Below are 17,037 nucleotides of genomic sequence, written 5' to 3'. Positions count from 1 at the left end.
GAACTGTGCAGCACTTACTGTTGGCTTCACCAGCAACTGCCCCATCACTGTAAACATCCGCGAGAGCCCCACTGGCGTGCACACTGCAGGGGAAGGAGGAGCATTTGTAAGTCCAAGACCAGTTCTTTATTTGGATGCTTAGTGTGCTATTCCACATAGAATTATTTTTTGGTTTTGCAAAGAACTGCAAGATCTTAAAGCTCCAATATGAACCTTCAAGCACATTGCAATCACATAAATGTTGAACGAGACAAGTATCTCTCCCTTCCAAGCTCTTAACTGTGATTTATTTTTTTTTGTCAACAAGGAACACCATATAATCAGAGATCTTAAACTTGCTCAACTAATTATTTATTCAAAGTATGTGGCACTAGAGGCTTTATCTTCACTAGTAAATTCAGCAGTGCCAGGATGCATTCCTGGGTTTTAAGATTGGATTGCCTATACCAGTAAATTGTTAGAACTGTTCCTGGCATGATTTGCCCTGGGCCAGTTAACAATTTCCTAAATGATTCTCAGTGCAGTTCTGGAGTTCAGGCAGCCCAGGGACCCTGTCATGAGCCAAAACTGCACAGGCACCTGCCAACTGCAATATCCTGGATGGAGTGACACTGGCTGACCACAGCACTGGGGAACATCTTGGGCACGTTTCATCTTTTAGTGCAGGTGTAGCTTCAAGGCCAAGAGATCCTAAAGCTACTTTGCTCTGAAAGTTATCCTTCAACTTCCACTGATAGGAGTCTCAGCTACCAGATTTTAGGTTATTTTCTATGAAATAACAGCAGGCCCTTTCTGATCCTAGCCTGTGATGGTTTTCAGGAATGATGCATGTATGCGTTTCTTGGGAGAAAGGCTCAACCATGATAATAGAAAATTATTAGTAGAAAGCAACAGTTTAGGGAAAAGGAAAACAATTTAGCCTTCCAATACTGGAATGTGTCAGAGATGATGGAATTTATAACAACACAGATGAGCATGTACATCTATAGTTTCCATTATAATAAGACATTGCTGCCCAAAAAAAGGAGACAAAATTTTATTGTGAGGATTGCATTTATTTTTATTAATTAGTGTTTCACTGTAGTTACTGCGTATTAGGAAAAATACACGAGTATACAAAAATCTAACTTAAGACAGTCTACCTTTCATGCAGAATAATCCTGCAGGAAAAGGAGAAAAGAAAAATGCAGTGATGCTCCATATCACCACTGCAATAGGCTTTACTCAAACACTGCTTCAGCAATTAAACCAGCTGAGGATCTAAAGCTCTACCCCAGCAGCTGCCCCACTGCTCTATACTGACCTTTCAGCTACACAGGTCTAACAGCTTGGAGGGCCCTTACCTCAGTGATTTGCTTAAAATATGCATTTCCAAAACCTGGCATTTAGTTGCAGTAATTTCAGTGAACTAGTTTACAACAGCCCCAGAACAGGAGCTGAGTTTTCAGCTCTGCTGAAGCAAACTGCAGGGCAGATTTGAAGTTTTGTACACCAACTTCCCATTATTCAACACTTCAATAAATGCCACTCTGGAACAGCCTGCACAAGATGTTGAGAAGCACATTCTTTAATCTTCTCACCTTCCTCCAAAGTGGACCTGAAAATCTGCACATACAGAGAACCTAAGGAGACTCACCGAGGTCTCTTTCAAAGATCTTTTTAAAGGACATCACAAATTATCATTCCCCACTCTTTCTCCCCAGTGACAGCCCCATGGAAGCTTTGAACCCGTCAAGCTTGGAGGAGAGATGAAAGCCCTAATCTAGAAAGGGAGATGTTCTGTCCCTCTCAGCAATTGTCTAGAAATTCAAGGAGGGAGCTGAGATTGTAAGTGGATTCGGAGCCTTCCATCATGTTTCTTATTCCTCTAAGCATGGAACTCTGCTTAGAAGCAGTTGTGTAAGGTAGGGTTTTTACTGCATTTGTTTCAAATGCAATTGTATAACTGACCTGCAGACTGGCCAGAGACCAGCTGTGTGATTATGAAAGCTGCACTGTCTTCCAACATTTTCAGTTACAAAAGGAAGAATGGTAGTTTACTGAATATAGGACAAAATGTTCCAAAATCATTTTCTCACCATACTACCGGCCTCCTGCAGACATTTCATTTGAAAATTGTGCTTTTCTCTGCAGAATGCAGTCCCTATTTTTCAACTACCTGCTTTAACAAGTTAGAGGTCAAAACTGTTTTGGGTGAGGTGTAAAGTTTATCAAAAATTGAAAATGTAAAGTACCATTTATTTAAACTTCAGAACTCAAACCTAACAAATTCACACCTAAATTTAAATTTATTCAGAAAAAGAAAATCCCACACAACTTTCACAATCAAAAAGTTTCCTTTAACCTTAAAAAAAACCCTGAACACAATACACAAAATAATCCCCCACCATAATATCATTCATCTTTTGGAATAATGAGGAAAATACTTACACAGAAGTAACAAACATCCCATGAGTGATATACAGGAATATAAATACGGGAGGTAGAATTCCCAGAGGTCTGTAAAGAAAACATTGAGCACAGCTTTAGCTTATTACCAAGAGGCTACTTATGTCACAGAATTTAACATCACAATGGTGCTGACTGCATTAAGACACCTTCTTCACAACTTGTGCATAGCATGTACTATGCACATTTAACTGGAAACCTGCATTTCTGCATTTACAATGAAACTGAGTGAAGGCTCTTTTGCATTCCATACCATATAAAGACTCCATACTGGCAGCATCATTGTCTATGAGTGCTGAAGCCACCCATACGATTCCAAGGATAAGCAGTGCAAGAAGAATGAGCATTACAAGGGTTTCCAAAATCCGTGCTCTGATGCCCTATGGGCAGAAGAGGGGAGAGGGAGGGAAAAAACACAGCCAAGAAGTTTCAATCAGGTATTTTTAAACGTTTTTAAAATTACACATAAATAGCAGATCCTTCTTCCTAAATATATACTCACATTTTATCATGTAGACAAAAGCATAAGCTGTAATGCACATTTAAAAGGTAGTGCACAAAAAAAAGGAAGTACTTATGGCTTTACAGTGCCCAGATTGCATTTTTCCCCTTAAACCCATAGAAAAACGTTTTCAATTGCATATGCCTTACAGTTCTCATTAATCTCATTATTCCATAAAGTACTCTTTATACCACACGATTTTGTTCGAGCATTTTTAAAAGATGGATTACTTTTCTAATACTTTCAGCAAAGAAAGTGGATTAGCAAATTTTTATCTATGATTCCAATCAAGGGAATGGAAAGCCAATTATGGCAAATAGCCAAATGGCCCGGCAAGCATTAAACGCTGCGCAGGTACAATGCAGCAATTCCCTTCAAAGCCCGCGGCAGCCGTCAGTCTGCGGAGCCCTCCAGCGCTCGGCTGCGGGACTGCTGCTGCCGCTGGGCACGGCCCGGGCACGGCTCGGGCACGGCTCGGGGCATGGATCGGGCACCGCTGGGGCACAGCCCGGGCACGGCTCGGGCACGGCTCGGGCCACGGCTCGGGCACAGCTCGAGCACGGCCCGGGGCACGGCCCGGGGCACGGCTCGGGGCACGGCCCGGGGCACCGCTCGGGGCACGGCTCGGGGCACGGCCCGGGGCACCGCTCGGGGCACGGCTCGGGCACCGCTCGGGCCACGGCTCGGGCACCGCTCGGGCCACGGCTCGGGCACCGCTCGGGGCACGGCTCGGGCACCGCTCGGGCACACCTTGGGCACGGATCGGGGCACAGCCCGGGCACCCCGCTCGGGCACCGCTCGGGGCACAGCCCGGGCACCGCTGGGGCACAGCCCGGGCACCGCTCGGGGCACAGCCCGGGCACGGATCGGGCACACCTTGGGCACGGATCGGGGCACCGCTCGGGCACCGCTCGGGGCACGGCTCGGGGCACGGCTCGGACTCCCAGCGCTCCTCCGCAAGGGCAGGAGCGCGGCGTGTGCTCCGGTCTGAGCACGGAACAACGCTCCCAACAGCTCAGTGCTACACTCGCAAATATATATACACCAAATAACACCAAAAAAAAATCAGATTTACTTTTTACTGGTGTCACTAATGTAGCTAATTTTGATGAACGGAGTGATTGGGATTGCTTTCTTCAGGCATCCAGGCTATTAAGGAACCATCAGACTGATATTTAAATAACAATTTTACTTTTATTTTTCTTTGTTTGTGAGTATACATCTCCACAAGCAAATCCAACTTGTTTCTCACACAGATTCACCCCAGCTTGGGGATATTTCATTGCAAAGACTACTTCACAGTTAAAAGCAGAAAAATTGATTATTATTTTTTCTATTTTTATCACATCCTCCCTCACTACTTAACTAGGGGGCTACTTAAGGGTAATCTTTATATGACATTTACCCTGAAAATAATGCTCTCTACATAATCATGGCATCCAAGCATGAACAAGGGCCCCAGGCATCTGAACCACGAGCCCTGATCTCCTGTAGCACCCCAGTTCCTCTCCTCTGCAGGACAGCAAGATTACCACTGACAACTCACTCCATTCTGCTCAGGCCAGAGAAGTTTTTATAATACACACAGACTAGGATTCACACTCATTTAAATACAGTGAAATAATCATATTTTTAAGAAGTTTGGTGAAGTGATAGAAAGAAATATTCTGTCATAGACACTAATGAATACTTGGTAATGGTCCAGGATTAAAAAAGAAATATCGACACTTAAAGCACATAGGTAAATACTTAATCTCAATTAGGCACCCATAAGACTGTGCCCTATGAAAACATTAATGTTCCAGGCACATTAGTTCATACCTATATACATTAGAGTACCTGCCAAATAGCTGCTATTCGAAAGGAATGAAAGGTAGAGAATTTTCCCCCCATGCACATGGAGAAAACCTCTGAAGAATCAGGGAATGACTGAGGCTGGCAAGGACCTCCAGAGGTCACCTGGTCCACCCCTGCTCAAGCAGGCACATCTAGAGCTGGTTGTCCAGGAATCTTCTGAGTATCTCCAAGCTTGGAGACTCTAAAACCTCTCTGGACAACCTCTGGATTCATTTTCAGTCAGACAAGCTGCCCCCAGACCACTTCTATTTTAAGGTAGCCAAATTTTCATTTGACATTTACTTTTCATTGGCCAAATAATGCTGGGATCCTGATTAGGTTGGAGGAGTAAAAAAAAAAAAAGTCACAAAATACACAAAATGTAATTAAGCTTGACATTATAAAACTAAGTGTACAATTGAAATGCATATTAAGGTGGTGGGCTTTCATACACTCACTGCTATACACTTAGAGTATTGCTGTGACTTCAGGTTATATTTCTGTGCATAAGGAGAAAGGGGCAGGAAAGAAATAAGGGAAGTAGGAAGAGCTGGAAAAATATATTCCTTTTTAAAAAGTCTTGTCTAACACAAAGCCTACGACTAGAAAGACTATTTGCCACACAAAGGTCAGAAAATTTGAATCTGTAACCAGGACACATTTTCATCCAAGGAAACAGATGAAGCAATATAAAGCACGGCTGGTTCTTCAAACACTCCCTGAAGACACCAGGGGAAAAAAAAAAAAAAAAACCAACAAAAAACACCACCACAAGAAAACACAAAAAACCAAACCAAAAAAAACAACCAAGGGTCTCAGAAAGCATCCTCACTTCTGTACACACAGGGGTTACTCCTATTCTCCAGGGACATGTAGAGAAGAGGGAAGGCTGTGCACACCAAGAAGGAGAAATAGATGAACTGGAGCACAAAGAGTAAAATATAAAACTAATGTAAGCTAAAAAGAAAAGCAGAAGTATTGGAAAGAGTCTGATCTTTGGCCTTCAGTTCATACCTAAACTTCCCTGTATGTCAGTAAATGAGAGGGACATGTTCCCAAAATGGATTCAGGCTCAGTGTTTAGGAAGCATGAACACCTGACAGTTTGAAGGAAGGTAGTACTTCTCTTTCTCAGCAGTGATTTTGGTTTTAGTAGCTCCCCACTTTAAAGTATTTTTCCATGAAGGTATCTAGAATAAAACATCAACTGTCATTGCACTACAAGCCCATAATAACATCTCTGGTAACAGCTGAACAGGAACACAAAACACACCCAACACCTTACAAGTTCTTCCAGCTGAGTTTCAGGTTATCCATAAAGCAAAAGCCACTCCTGAAAGTCAATGCCCTGTGTGGTTCCCTACTGTCCCTAAGCAGAAGCCTGACATCTTACAGGCTGAGACATTAAAGGGGTCTCTTGTGGAAGATGGAAAAAAAAAAAAGATAAAAAATTTTGGAGGCAAATTGCTGTAATCCAATAGAAACTTAACTTCAATTACTATCCAACAGTAATTTAACTGTTTATCAAGAAAACTGGGGGAAAGAACTGACAGATTATACCCCAAACCCCCCACCACTTTTTTTAAACTTCAAAGTTTCACAGCTTGTAGGTCCCCAGCTCACCTACACTTTCACTCACAGCATATTTTCAAAATCCACCTAGCTCTTTAACATAAGCACTTAACCAAGTGAAGTATTTTATTAAAGGAAAGATATTTAACACATCAATCCCAGCAGACTGCAACTTGCCAGAAGCCCAATAATACCTGTCATCTTCTCTCTGCACTAATGGGGGAAGTAGAAAAAAAAAAGAGCATTTGAAGCTCTCAAGGCCTGCCTACAAATAAAAGCTGTCCTACAAACACATTCTAAGGATCTTGTGGTTTGTACAGCCTTAGAGATATCTGACTCTCACTCAGACTTCTAATTCTTTAAAATTCAATTGTCAAGACATTCAGAAGTTTTTATAGCTTAATCCTGAGCTACTTATGCTGCCTGGAGCACCAGGCCTAAGGGTTCAAGTTTCCAGAAAAGCCTAATTTTAGCAGGAAAGGTTTTAATTATTTTAAAAGTGTTCTGACAAATTTTTAATTGCTACTCTGGAAGGCATCATCAAAATCTTACCATGTTTCTTTTCTATTATGATTAACACAGATAAGTCATCCCAGATGACAAATAGCCAAAAGATATTAAAAAAGAGCACATGGCCAAAAAAGGTAATTCTTCATCTGAAAAACCCAATGAAGTCCAAATGGCAACAACAGTCCTGAAGGGATAACAGATGTCATACAAGCAACTCAGCATAATTACCAAGGAAACCACCTCTCCACTGCAGTACATTTGTATTGAGGGATGATTATTATGACACTTAGAAGCCATTAAGACTCTTCCTGGTACGTATGTTCACATGTAACACCTAGAGGCTGGTTTTACTTTAGAAGGTAACGTGGTGATAGGTCCTCACAGATTTTCAATATGCAAAAGGAAGATTTCTTGATAATGGAGACAGAAGATTTGGGGTTTTTTCTCCATTTAAAATTCTGTAACTACTTTGAATTATACAAATGTAACGACACAAAATGCTTTGCCAATTATCTGGCACCAGTAACAAGTGCAGACCTTGCTCTGCACACAGGTTGTCCACCAGGTTTCAGCCTCTCACACAACCAGCAGCTGGCACAGGGATCTCTCCTCACTCACAAGGACAGTGCACAGGCAAGGAGTCTCTTGCCTGCTCCTCTCTCCACCGAGAGCTGCAGGGAAACTCTGGGAAGTTTAAAAGGAAATCTCTGACAGCTGCCACTCTAGCAAGGCTAAGGTGAGACATGCATCATATTTCAGGAAAAACACTGTGGAAGATACTGTTATCTTCCAAGCAGTGGCACAACCCTGGGCCAGAAAATCACAGCTTGTTATTTTTTGGGGAAATATTATTAAATAAATGAAAGCAATTGAGCCATTTGTTGCTGTTTTTTTCCTCTGCCAGCTGTGACGAGAAACACAAATATTATTATTATTCAGAAATTTAAGCATAGTTTTTAATGCTGTCAAATGCTCTATGGATTTTAACATACATGTAGAAATATTTACCAAGAGTTCTTTTGTTTTAATGCTGATGAATAATTAGAAAATCTTTCAGTATGTTATCATCTCTTTTTGCAAGAGGCAAAATGCCTAGTAAAGTAAAAGAACTACAGCCCTATCCTTACCTTAAGAAAAAGTATTTCTTTGTTGGAACATTACCTGGCTATAGAGATTTTGCTGAACATATTATTCATTTTATATAAAAGGGACATTTTTGGAGCTACATCACCAATTCGGGACACGGAATGGCTTTTATTAATTCAACATTTTAATCTGGTTACAAACTGTGTAGAAAAAAATAATAAAACGCCCTATCATCAACGAAATAAAAATTACATGTTACACACAAAACCAGAGTTTCTATGGTGCTGAATATGTGAACAGAGTTCTGCTTGGACATCTTGACCTCTTGCAAGGTAGGTAAACATCACTTTTTACACCGTGCCCTGACCCACAGGGAAAGCCTGGGAAACATTTCTGCAATCATGGCACATTTAAAGTACACATGACGCCCATTGTTTTCAGTGACAGAAAGGAGCCTTAGTAACCTCAAGATTTGTTCAGTGAGGGGCTGATGGCAACAAACACACATGATAACATCTGCAGGAGAAGTGGAGGCACTAAAAAAGGGAGAATTACACTGGGTATGAGGTTGGGGATGTTATATATTAACCCCAATTACATTTGTAGCATGTGACATCCCCTCTTTTTCTATTTGTTAGCATCAGTGAAGAGATGAGTGTCAAGCAGTTCACTCATTTCTACGGTTTGACACCAGACTTGGAGCAATCCTTGCTGTGACTTATTCAAGGCAGTCCACAAACGAGTTTTTAGTAAGAAAAGGAGAACAATTTTGCATCAAGCAACATTAAACACATAGTACATTTAGCATAATGGTATTTAGTCAAGGGATTATTGCCTCATGAGACTACACAAATTACTAAGTCAAAAACAGATGCTGTAGTTTTAGGAAAACTCAGTTATTTTAAAAACATAGCTGCTAATGACTCAGAACCCTCTTGAAGCAAGCTAAGAAAATTTAATCAAAAACTAGTATATTCAGGCATCAGTCAAGTAAGTAGGAAAAAAACCAACATTTCCTTGCCCATACAAGAATCAAATACTTCAGACTATAACCAGTATTGAATGTGTCTTCTCCCACATCACCTCTTCCCTCACAGAATCTTCACAGCCTTTAGGGATTTTAAGATTAAAATGAGCACTTTTCATCACAAGTATATTTTGAAGTTTATATGTATTTTCCACGCAATACAAACATGAAAAAGTCAGTCATAAAACATTCCCAGCAACTTTCAGCTGATTTTTCTGTTAGTATCTTTTCTCAAATGCTTTCACAGTTGTTACTATGCTGTCAATGGAGTAAGAGCAGGCAGCCAAAACACTGAACTGTATCAAACTTAACAGCCACACAGGATAAGTAACAAAATCCAGAAAATTCTGGAAATCCAGAAAAATGAAAGATTTGTTGGGAAAAAACCTAAAATTATTTATTTGTATACTGGCAAAAGACATGTAACAATAAGCATTAGAGGTATGCCTGCCAAGCTGGAAGTGAAGGACTGAAGTCCCTCTAGTAGAGCTCAAGAAAAAGATGTCTTTGTTCAGGATGCAGTACAGCCACTGGGGTGACTCCTCTGCCAAAGAAAACTTATGCTCCCCTCTTCAGTGTCCCAGAGGAGCATCCAAACCACAATGTTACAGCATAATTTGGGGTCCATACCCACTAAATGTTCCTGCTGACACCACTGCACACAAATAACTCAGTGAAGTAACCTCAGAACCAAGATGGACTCCTTGCAGACTGGACTCCTTGTGACCAGGATAAAAACCAGTTCTTTCTCACTTTTTACCCTAGGATCTATTTAATTATATTTAATTATCCAATGGAAAATGGACTCCAGTGAGAATGTTATGGTGGGATTCATTTATTGCCTAGCAGCATGTTTCAAATACATGGATGGAAATTACTCAAGCAAAGAGCATACCCATGGCTCTTCCACATCAGGCATCAATCTTTTAAATTTAACATAGAAACAGTACAGTAGCAGTATTATCCCTCACAAATTTTGTATCAGAATACATTCCAATTTCTTAAAGTGAGGAAAAGCTAGACAATAGCAGCCAAAATGCAAGCACACACTAACTGGAATAAATTACAGCCTACAGCTGTCAGATGCACACGAGTACCCTGCTTCAGTTCACCCTAAAAGGGATGGATGCAGATCTGTGGACATCCAACCCAAACCTTCTGGGGAGAAGAGAAATGAAAGGATAATCACAGTAAAATCACAGTAAACTGTCCCAGTGTTACCCTTTCCCCCTCAGGTTTGCTCTGTTGTTCCATTCACTAGCCCAGCTCACTCTCAGATGATCCACTCCCTCCACCTACCAAGTTTCCCAGACTTTCCAATGCCACCTGCAACAACAACATGGGAGCTGTGGGATTTCTGACTCTGAGTCTCCCTCTAATCATTTACTTTTGGATCAGAAAGAATCTTTCCTGCTAGGCTGGCCTGATGGGAAGATAAATAGATGTTTTCCAACTTCTTTGTAGCTTGGCAGATCATTAAGATAAGTAATGCTAAGTATAAAGAAAGACTGGGAATTTGTGATTGTGTTTCTGGCAGAATGAAACCTTGAAGACAGTTACCAAACGCAAATGACATGTACAAGCACACAGGTCACTTTTAAAGTTCTAAAACAAGTAAAGAAAACAAAAGTAAATCCCCTGAAGTCATGTCTATTACTAATGCCCTAACAGGGTGAATAAGCCCAAGAAGAAAGCACACTTCTAGGAACTTATCAAAGCACCAGAGTGATGGAAGTTCCTATTAATCAGTTGGGAAACTCTTGAAAAACTACCAAAAAAAAATGGACAGGGATGGGAGAAAGTCTTTGGTGCTCCCTCCTCCCCTCCTTTGTAAATAAAATTGTCTGCCTCACAAATTTTCACTACAGATGTGTAAGCTCCTTCCTTGTCAGTTCAGAATAAGTGACTCCTAATATAGAGCAATCCATGTGAAGTAATTCCAGTAATACTAAATAAGTGATACAGACTACAGATCTAAACACCACATGGTTACCAGTATCAAAACTCCACTGCTTTCAGAGAATGAATGAGAAGTGGTGTCTGCCTAGTAAAGTTTCATTTAATAAATGAAAACCCATTAGAAAAAGGTTTATTGACTTCCTATGATTAAGACAATTATTTTAAACCTTTCCAGTATCAATACAAATTTCTATGGACATTTTCTTCTCTTTGAATTAAAACTACAATTGTAGTAAATCTATAAAGTATTTTTCTATTTTATTATAAAGCAACAAAAGCACATAAATAGACTTAAAATAGAGATAAGTTTTGCTTGTTCTGAACCGTCACCACTTGATGTCAATGGAGACTCAAATGAAGACACTGACTAATGTGGAAATATTTAAATATTCAAATCTTAATAAGATATTCCTCGTGCATAAACCAGCCATTTTTATAAAACAAATCACACCCTCCAAATAAAACTAACAGCAAATCAAATTCATGTTTCTGACCATTTATTGAAATCAATCCAAACACACTGAGATGGGAAGATGCTCACATTGCCTCTTGAATCCTCTAACTCAGATATGCCACATTCTTAGAGGCCTATTTCCATTGACTAAGGAGGGGATCTGAATCACAGCCATTTCAGGAATCTTGCACATGTGAAGATGTACACATCCTTCCCAAAGGATGGCAAAAATTTCCAGGAAAATGTTCAGTTTTAAATTAAATTGTTACATGAATTTGACTATAAACTGACAAGTAAAAGAAAAGAAAAAGAAAGAAAAATAAATAAATATATCTCAGTTTTTAGATACACAGCTATCATCTACCACAAACTGAAGGGACTATAGAGAGCACTAAGAATGCTCCATCCAAGCAAAAATTAAAAGTTACTTATTTCTGCCTAAAAATAAGTGTCTTATGAAGAAAAAATATTTTAGAAGCTAGTTCTTCAGTTTACATCAGTGATAAACTATGAGATTCAAGCTTAGAATTGGTAGCTGTACCATCTGCATACTTTATAAGCAGTAGAAGTATTTAACACATTTAAAAATGTTTTAACACTTCTGCTCATGAAGAACTCTGTAGGCTATCCTAAAACAAAATAAAAACTGTAAAAAAAACTTTAAAAAACACAAACAAACAAAAACTAAATTTATCCACTAAGAGAGCAGCAGAGAAAATGATTCTCCTGTTATTCCATTTGCAGACTTCCAGCTACATGTTAAATAAGGCTCTTAGCAGAAACTGTGGAAATTCTACAAGGCATAAACACGCTACATACTGCACAAACGTGCAAGTTCAGGGCAATGTAGGCGTGGGGAAAGCACAAAAGTTCAGCAATGCAGCCCATTCCTGGCTGGGGTGAGGTGGAATAACTAATGCTGCAGTGCTAGCTTCCAAAATTGAGTAATTTTACAGATGCCTCTACCTACTCATAATGTGTCTCCTAATGCAGTTTCTCACAGCATGCTAGAGAAGTCAGCCAGAAAACCACATTTCAAAACAACATCATTTTCTTTGTGCAGTATTTTTACCCCAATATTACTAACACTCGATTCATCTTTTTGCTCTACAAATTTCAATAGCTCAAACACATTAAAACACTGCAAGAACACAAACTAACCTGACACATTTTGATTTTCTATCTACATTACAGAATTGGTCACAAAAACTAATTCTAACCTCAGCTCCATACACAGCTGCAGAAAGGCTGAACCCCTGCTCAGAAAAGGAAGTGGCAGTGAGGCAGCCAGTGCAGAAAAGCTGTACCCAATAAACTTTACCATCAGCTTATCTCCTGCTAGCCTACCTTTGTGTACCTTACACTGAGGCCTCTTTAAACGAAGTAGCATCTAATTTATGGAAGCAACCAACTGACATTTAACTACTTCAATGAAACGGAGCACAGATCACATCTCATCACATCTTGATCCAATGTGTGCAACAACCAACATTCCCTTATTTCCCCCTCAGCTCTCCTCAGATACAGAACTGTTACTTAGATTCAACAAACCACAGAACTCTTTATGCTAATATAAAATGAAGATTTTTGCATAAAATGTCCTCCCAGTTAGCAAGAAGTCTTTAAAAAACCGGATAAAATATTTTATATATCTACAAAACCAAACTCACATTAAGCCATTATTTCTCATCTGGCAAGTCTCTCTCTCCTGGGCACTGATTCTTGAATTTCTTTTTATCTCACTCTCAGTGAAACCTAGTAGGGCCTTAAGCTGACAAATATATGGATGTTATTTACCTGTCCTGCACAGCCTTTGATCCTAAATGTCCAAATACAGACATTTAGGCCAAAAAAAAGTATGTGTTTTGAAGTCAAGATTTTGAAATACAAAAATATAATAATACAACCAGATTCCCAACCTCTTTTTTACCTGTAGTAATTTTCATGCTCTTACAGTCACTACGAAAGGACAGCAGACATCACTGCAAACAGATATTATTTCTACAAAGGTATTTTCATTTCATACTCATCTACAGCCGAGTTACAGATTCACAAAAGCAGACCAAACACTCACCAAACTCTAATTTGTTAATATATACACCTGTAAGGTAAGAATATTTTTTCCTCTGCAGAAGTGCAAGTGAAGGACTTGGTAGTGTAAAGCTGTAATTTTAACATGATTTCAGAGTTTAGTGCAACACTTGTCAATGTTAATGCTAACAAATTATATTAAACCTTCTCATCTTCCCTTTCCAGCCCTTTTATAAGCTCTTCCATAGGTAGTAATAGATGGGGCTATCCTCTACACTACAAATTACACACACATTCTACAATTAGCCATGTACAAGCTGTTTCTGAGACTTTGGTGGAAGCAGCAACCACACAAAGGTTCAGGATAGACACCATCCTTAAAGCAAGATTTACAGCTAAATACAGTCTTTAACTCTGCACCTTACATCCTACAGATTGTTATGGGTTTCTACAACTGTCAGCTAAATATATTTTTATTTTAATTAGAAGAAGGAAAAACCATAATCAAGATACTTGCCAAATCAAAATCCCAGAATCATCAGGATCTGCTTCTAAACAACAACAAACTCTAACAAATTTTAGGTGGTGTCCTTTTAAAGGACTCCAGTTTAAAAACTGGACTTCATATCTGAACTTAACATGTTAGTTTATATCAAAAATACAAACCCAAACTGCTGCTTTTGATGCGACTGATTAAACAACTTTTGTCTCTGGTACTACAAATGGAATGAGTAAATGGGTTGTAACATAATGTACAATAATCCAGTTGCATACTAGTAAACATTTCATAGAGATCAGAGCACTAAAGTCTCAGTTCATGCTAAATGATTTTATAGACAAATAAATATGAGCTTAAATGCCAAATAAACATCCACTGTTAACAGGGCACCTCAAGACTATTTGGTGAGCCTGTGGGTATTGCAGTCAGGGGTAGAAGCATGCATAAAGCACAACCAACTGCTGTTTGCAAACAATGTTCAAGATTCTTGAACTCTCCAAATCCATTTTACAGAAATATCATGGCAAATTTTAAAACCTGATCTTAATTAGAGATCATTTCACATCGGAAAAGATTTCCAAGCCACGTATTTGCCAGTATTTTGCAACATAGGAACAACTTCTTTCCATGGAAATCTGCTCAAGATAAGTGAAAAAGTTTCTAAAACTAAAACTAGTTTCAAAACTAACTTTCAACATACTTCCTACATTGTCATTACACACTGTAAAATGTCTTTTACAGTAGTCTACACCTATAGTTGTACCAGAGTTCTACTGGTACAAACAGCAAAGCTGGGAGTATGGATTTTTCTACCAGGAAAAATACAGAAATTAGAATTTCCATACCCACCAAGAAATAAAAAAGCAGCAGGTTCACTTTTCCTTGTATTTATTACTGTGTTTAATTACTTGGAATTTGCAGATACAATGCACTGCAACACAATACACGAGAAACTTAAGCTTAGTTCAGTCCTATTTCATAGTGCAATGACTAGGAAAAGTAATCTCTATTAATAAAGTAGATCAAATAAAATATTGAGATGGAAGACACACTATGGTTGTTCAGCAAGCTAACAAGAGAGTACAGTAAAAAAAAAAGCCATTTAAAAGTTGTTAAGAATAGCACTTTTGCAAAACTTCAACTTTCATCCTCTCCCCAAATAAGTACTTATACTTACAAAACATATTTTTAAAAGTGATGAAGGGAAGAAATCTGCCTTTAAAAGCAGAAACCCCTGTATTTCACTATTTTGTGAGGAACCTACACCCAGTGTTTTACTTGTGTGGGTTAAGCTGCAGCTGCTAACACAGACAGGGCTTTGCAGCCACAACAGCCAAATCTTTATACAGTAGCAAGCACAACACAATAAATGTTCTGACCACTGGCCCCGCTCACCTGCCTTCAGCATATGAATAAACTGCTACATTTTTAAGTGGTGTCTTTATTAAAATAAACTGAGAATTTGGGAAGAGCCATCAAAGCAAGGCAAGCAGATGGGGAGACTAGCTGACACAACAATAGCTGGTGAAATATTACTCTTATTTTCTGTAATAAACACCAAGATCAAAACATTACGCAAGTTAAATTTCCTTGAAAGGTTCCCAGCAGGAGTTTTCCTTTTTGTTTGTGCAGTACGCGATTTCCTCTCACCCACAAAAAACATACCAAGAATGTGCATGTGCCACTAACACTAAGCAGCACTTCCTTAATCACTCATTTCCAACAATTTATGGATGATCAGTGGCAAAAACGAGCAAAAATAATGAAAGCATGCAATGAAAGCTCATTGAGACAAACCGGCTTGGACTTCCTACTCATTTCTGTGTCTCTTTAAGATGGGGGCCTGATACAAATTAGCCACTGGGAAAAAAGTCATCTGGTCATAAAATACAGTACAGGGTCACTTTTATGTAAGTTTGCCAAAAGGGACATAAACCAGGACAATTTCAAACTGTGACACAGGATAGAAGTATATTAAAAAAATCTTTGTTCCTCCTCCATTGTGCTGTCATGTTGCTCAGCTTTATAGACATTCTGAGCACCAGCTCTGGCCTCTTCGCTTCCACCTGGTCCACCTAATTAATTAAGCAAGGAAGTTACCTCAAATTTTTGTACTATTTGTTTTTATTATCATGCACTTCTTTTGATGTTCCAGGAGTTAACCTCTTAATCCACAGACTCTGTGTGTTGTGTTCTGAACATTTTGGGATGTCTGGATAATTTGGATAATTGGTCAGGATGTTGCTGTCGCTCATGTTAAACTTTATGCTATGAGTACAAGTTCAAAGATCAGTATTAAGGTAATATACTTCATAAAGCCTTTTTAAAACTCTACACTTGTGATTCTGCAATACCTAGTTTTTCCAGTTTCTCACAGCAGTAAATTGCACTATTTGTACTTTCTTAAATGGAAATTACTCTAAAACGTTCTTCTCTTTGTCAGCTTCAAATAAATACAAATTTCCATTGAAGTTACATCAAGAGAAAGGTCATATTTTAAAGGTCAAGAAAAGGTATGGCAATTATCTCCTCAAAAATGTTTGCCTCCTTCACACAGCAGCACACATGTAATTTTCTGTGCAGTCTGTTACTACACATGGAAACATCAGCACTGTGACCTACTCAACTGCAAATAGCACAATTTGGAGTTTTTTGGAGAGAATGATAAAGAATGAGGCTAATTCTGACATTAGGAAACACTGTTGACAATTTTGTTTCATAACTACAGTCTGAGCACATCCGTGACAAAGAACTAGAAGATTAATCTAAACAAGAAACATAACTTTATGCACAGTATCTACAAAGGAAAGTAAGAACAGAGAAAGATGTAAAACAGTTTTTAATACTGATGCAAATGCCTGAAGTGGTATCAGGTACACCAACAGCTCAGTTAACAGCACTGGCTAAACTGCAATGTATTACAATTCAAAGTCTTGAAAGATTCAATTCACATGTGCACACATGTATGTATGTGTGCATACATACACACATGGCAGACACACAAAGACACAGATATATATACTCAGGTATATTAGACCCTCCATTATTGGCTGGATTATTATTATTATTATTATTGTCCTGACATCAGAATTGTTGAAGTGCCATTCAATGGAA

General features: G+C 39.0%; 1 protein-coding gene across 2 annotated transcripts in view; it reads right to left on the bottom strand.

Moving 5' to 3' along the window:
- The window catches only part of LMBR1 (limb development membrane protein 1), a 67,758-nt gene that overhangs the window by 22,981 nt on the left and 27,740 nt on the right, over positions 1–17,037 (bottom strand). For both annotated transcript variants that reach the window (XM_063415829.1, XM_063415837.1), the window contains 3 exons: positions 2,702–2,828; positions 2,431–2,499; positions 19–83 (listed from right to left, as the gene is read on the bottom strand). In XM_063415829.1, coding sequence (XP_063271899.1) covers positions 19–83; positions 2,431–2,499; positions 2,702–2,828 — 261 coding nt within the window. The remainder of the gene's footprint in view (positions 1–18; positions 84–2,430; positions 2,500–2,701; positions 2,829–17,037) is intronic.

The sequence above is a fragment of the Prinia subflava genome, chromosome 1 (assembly GCF_021018805.1).
Source record: "Prinia subflava isolate CZ2003 ecotype Zambia chromosome 1, Cam_Psub_1.2, whole genome shotgun sequence".
NCBI classification, from domain to species: domain Eukaryota; kingdom Metazoa; phylum Chordata; class Aves; order Passeriformes; family Cisticolidae; genus Prinia; species Prinia subflava.
The sequence above is the reverse complement of the archived record's forward strand: the minus strand, read 5'-3'. Positions and strand labels throughout refer to the sequence as shown.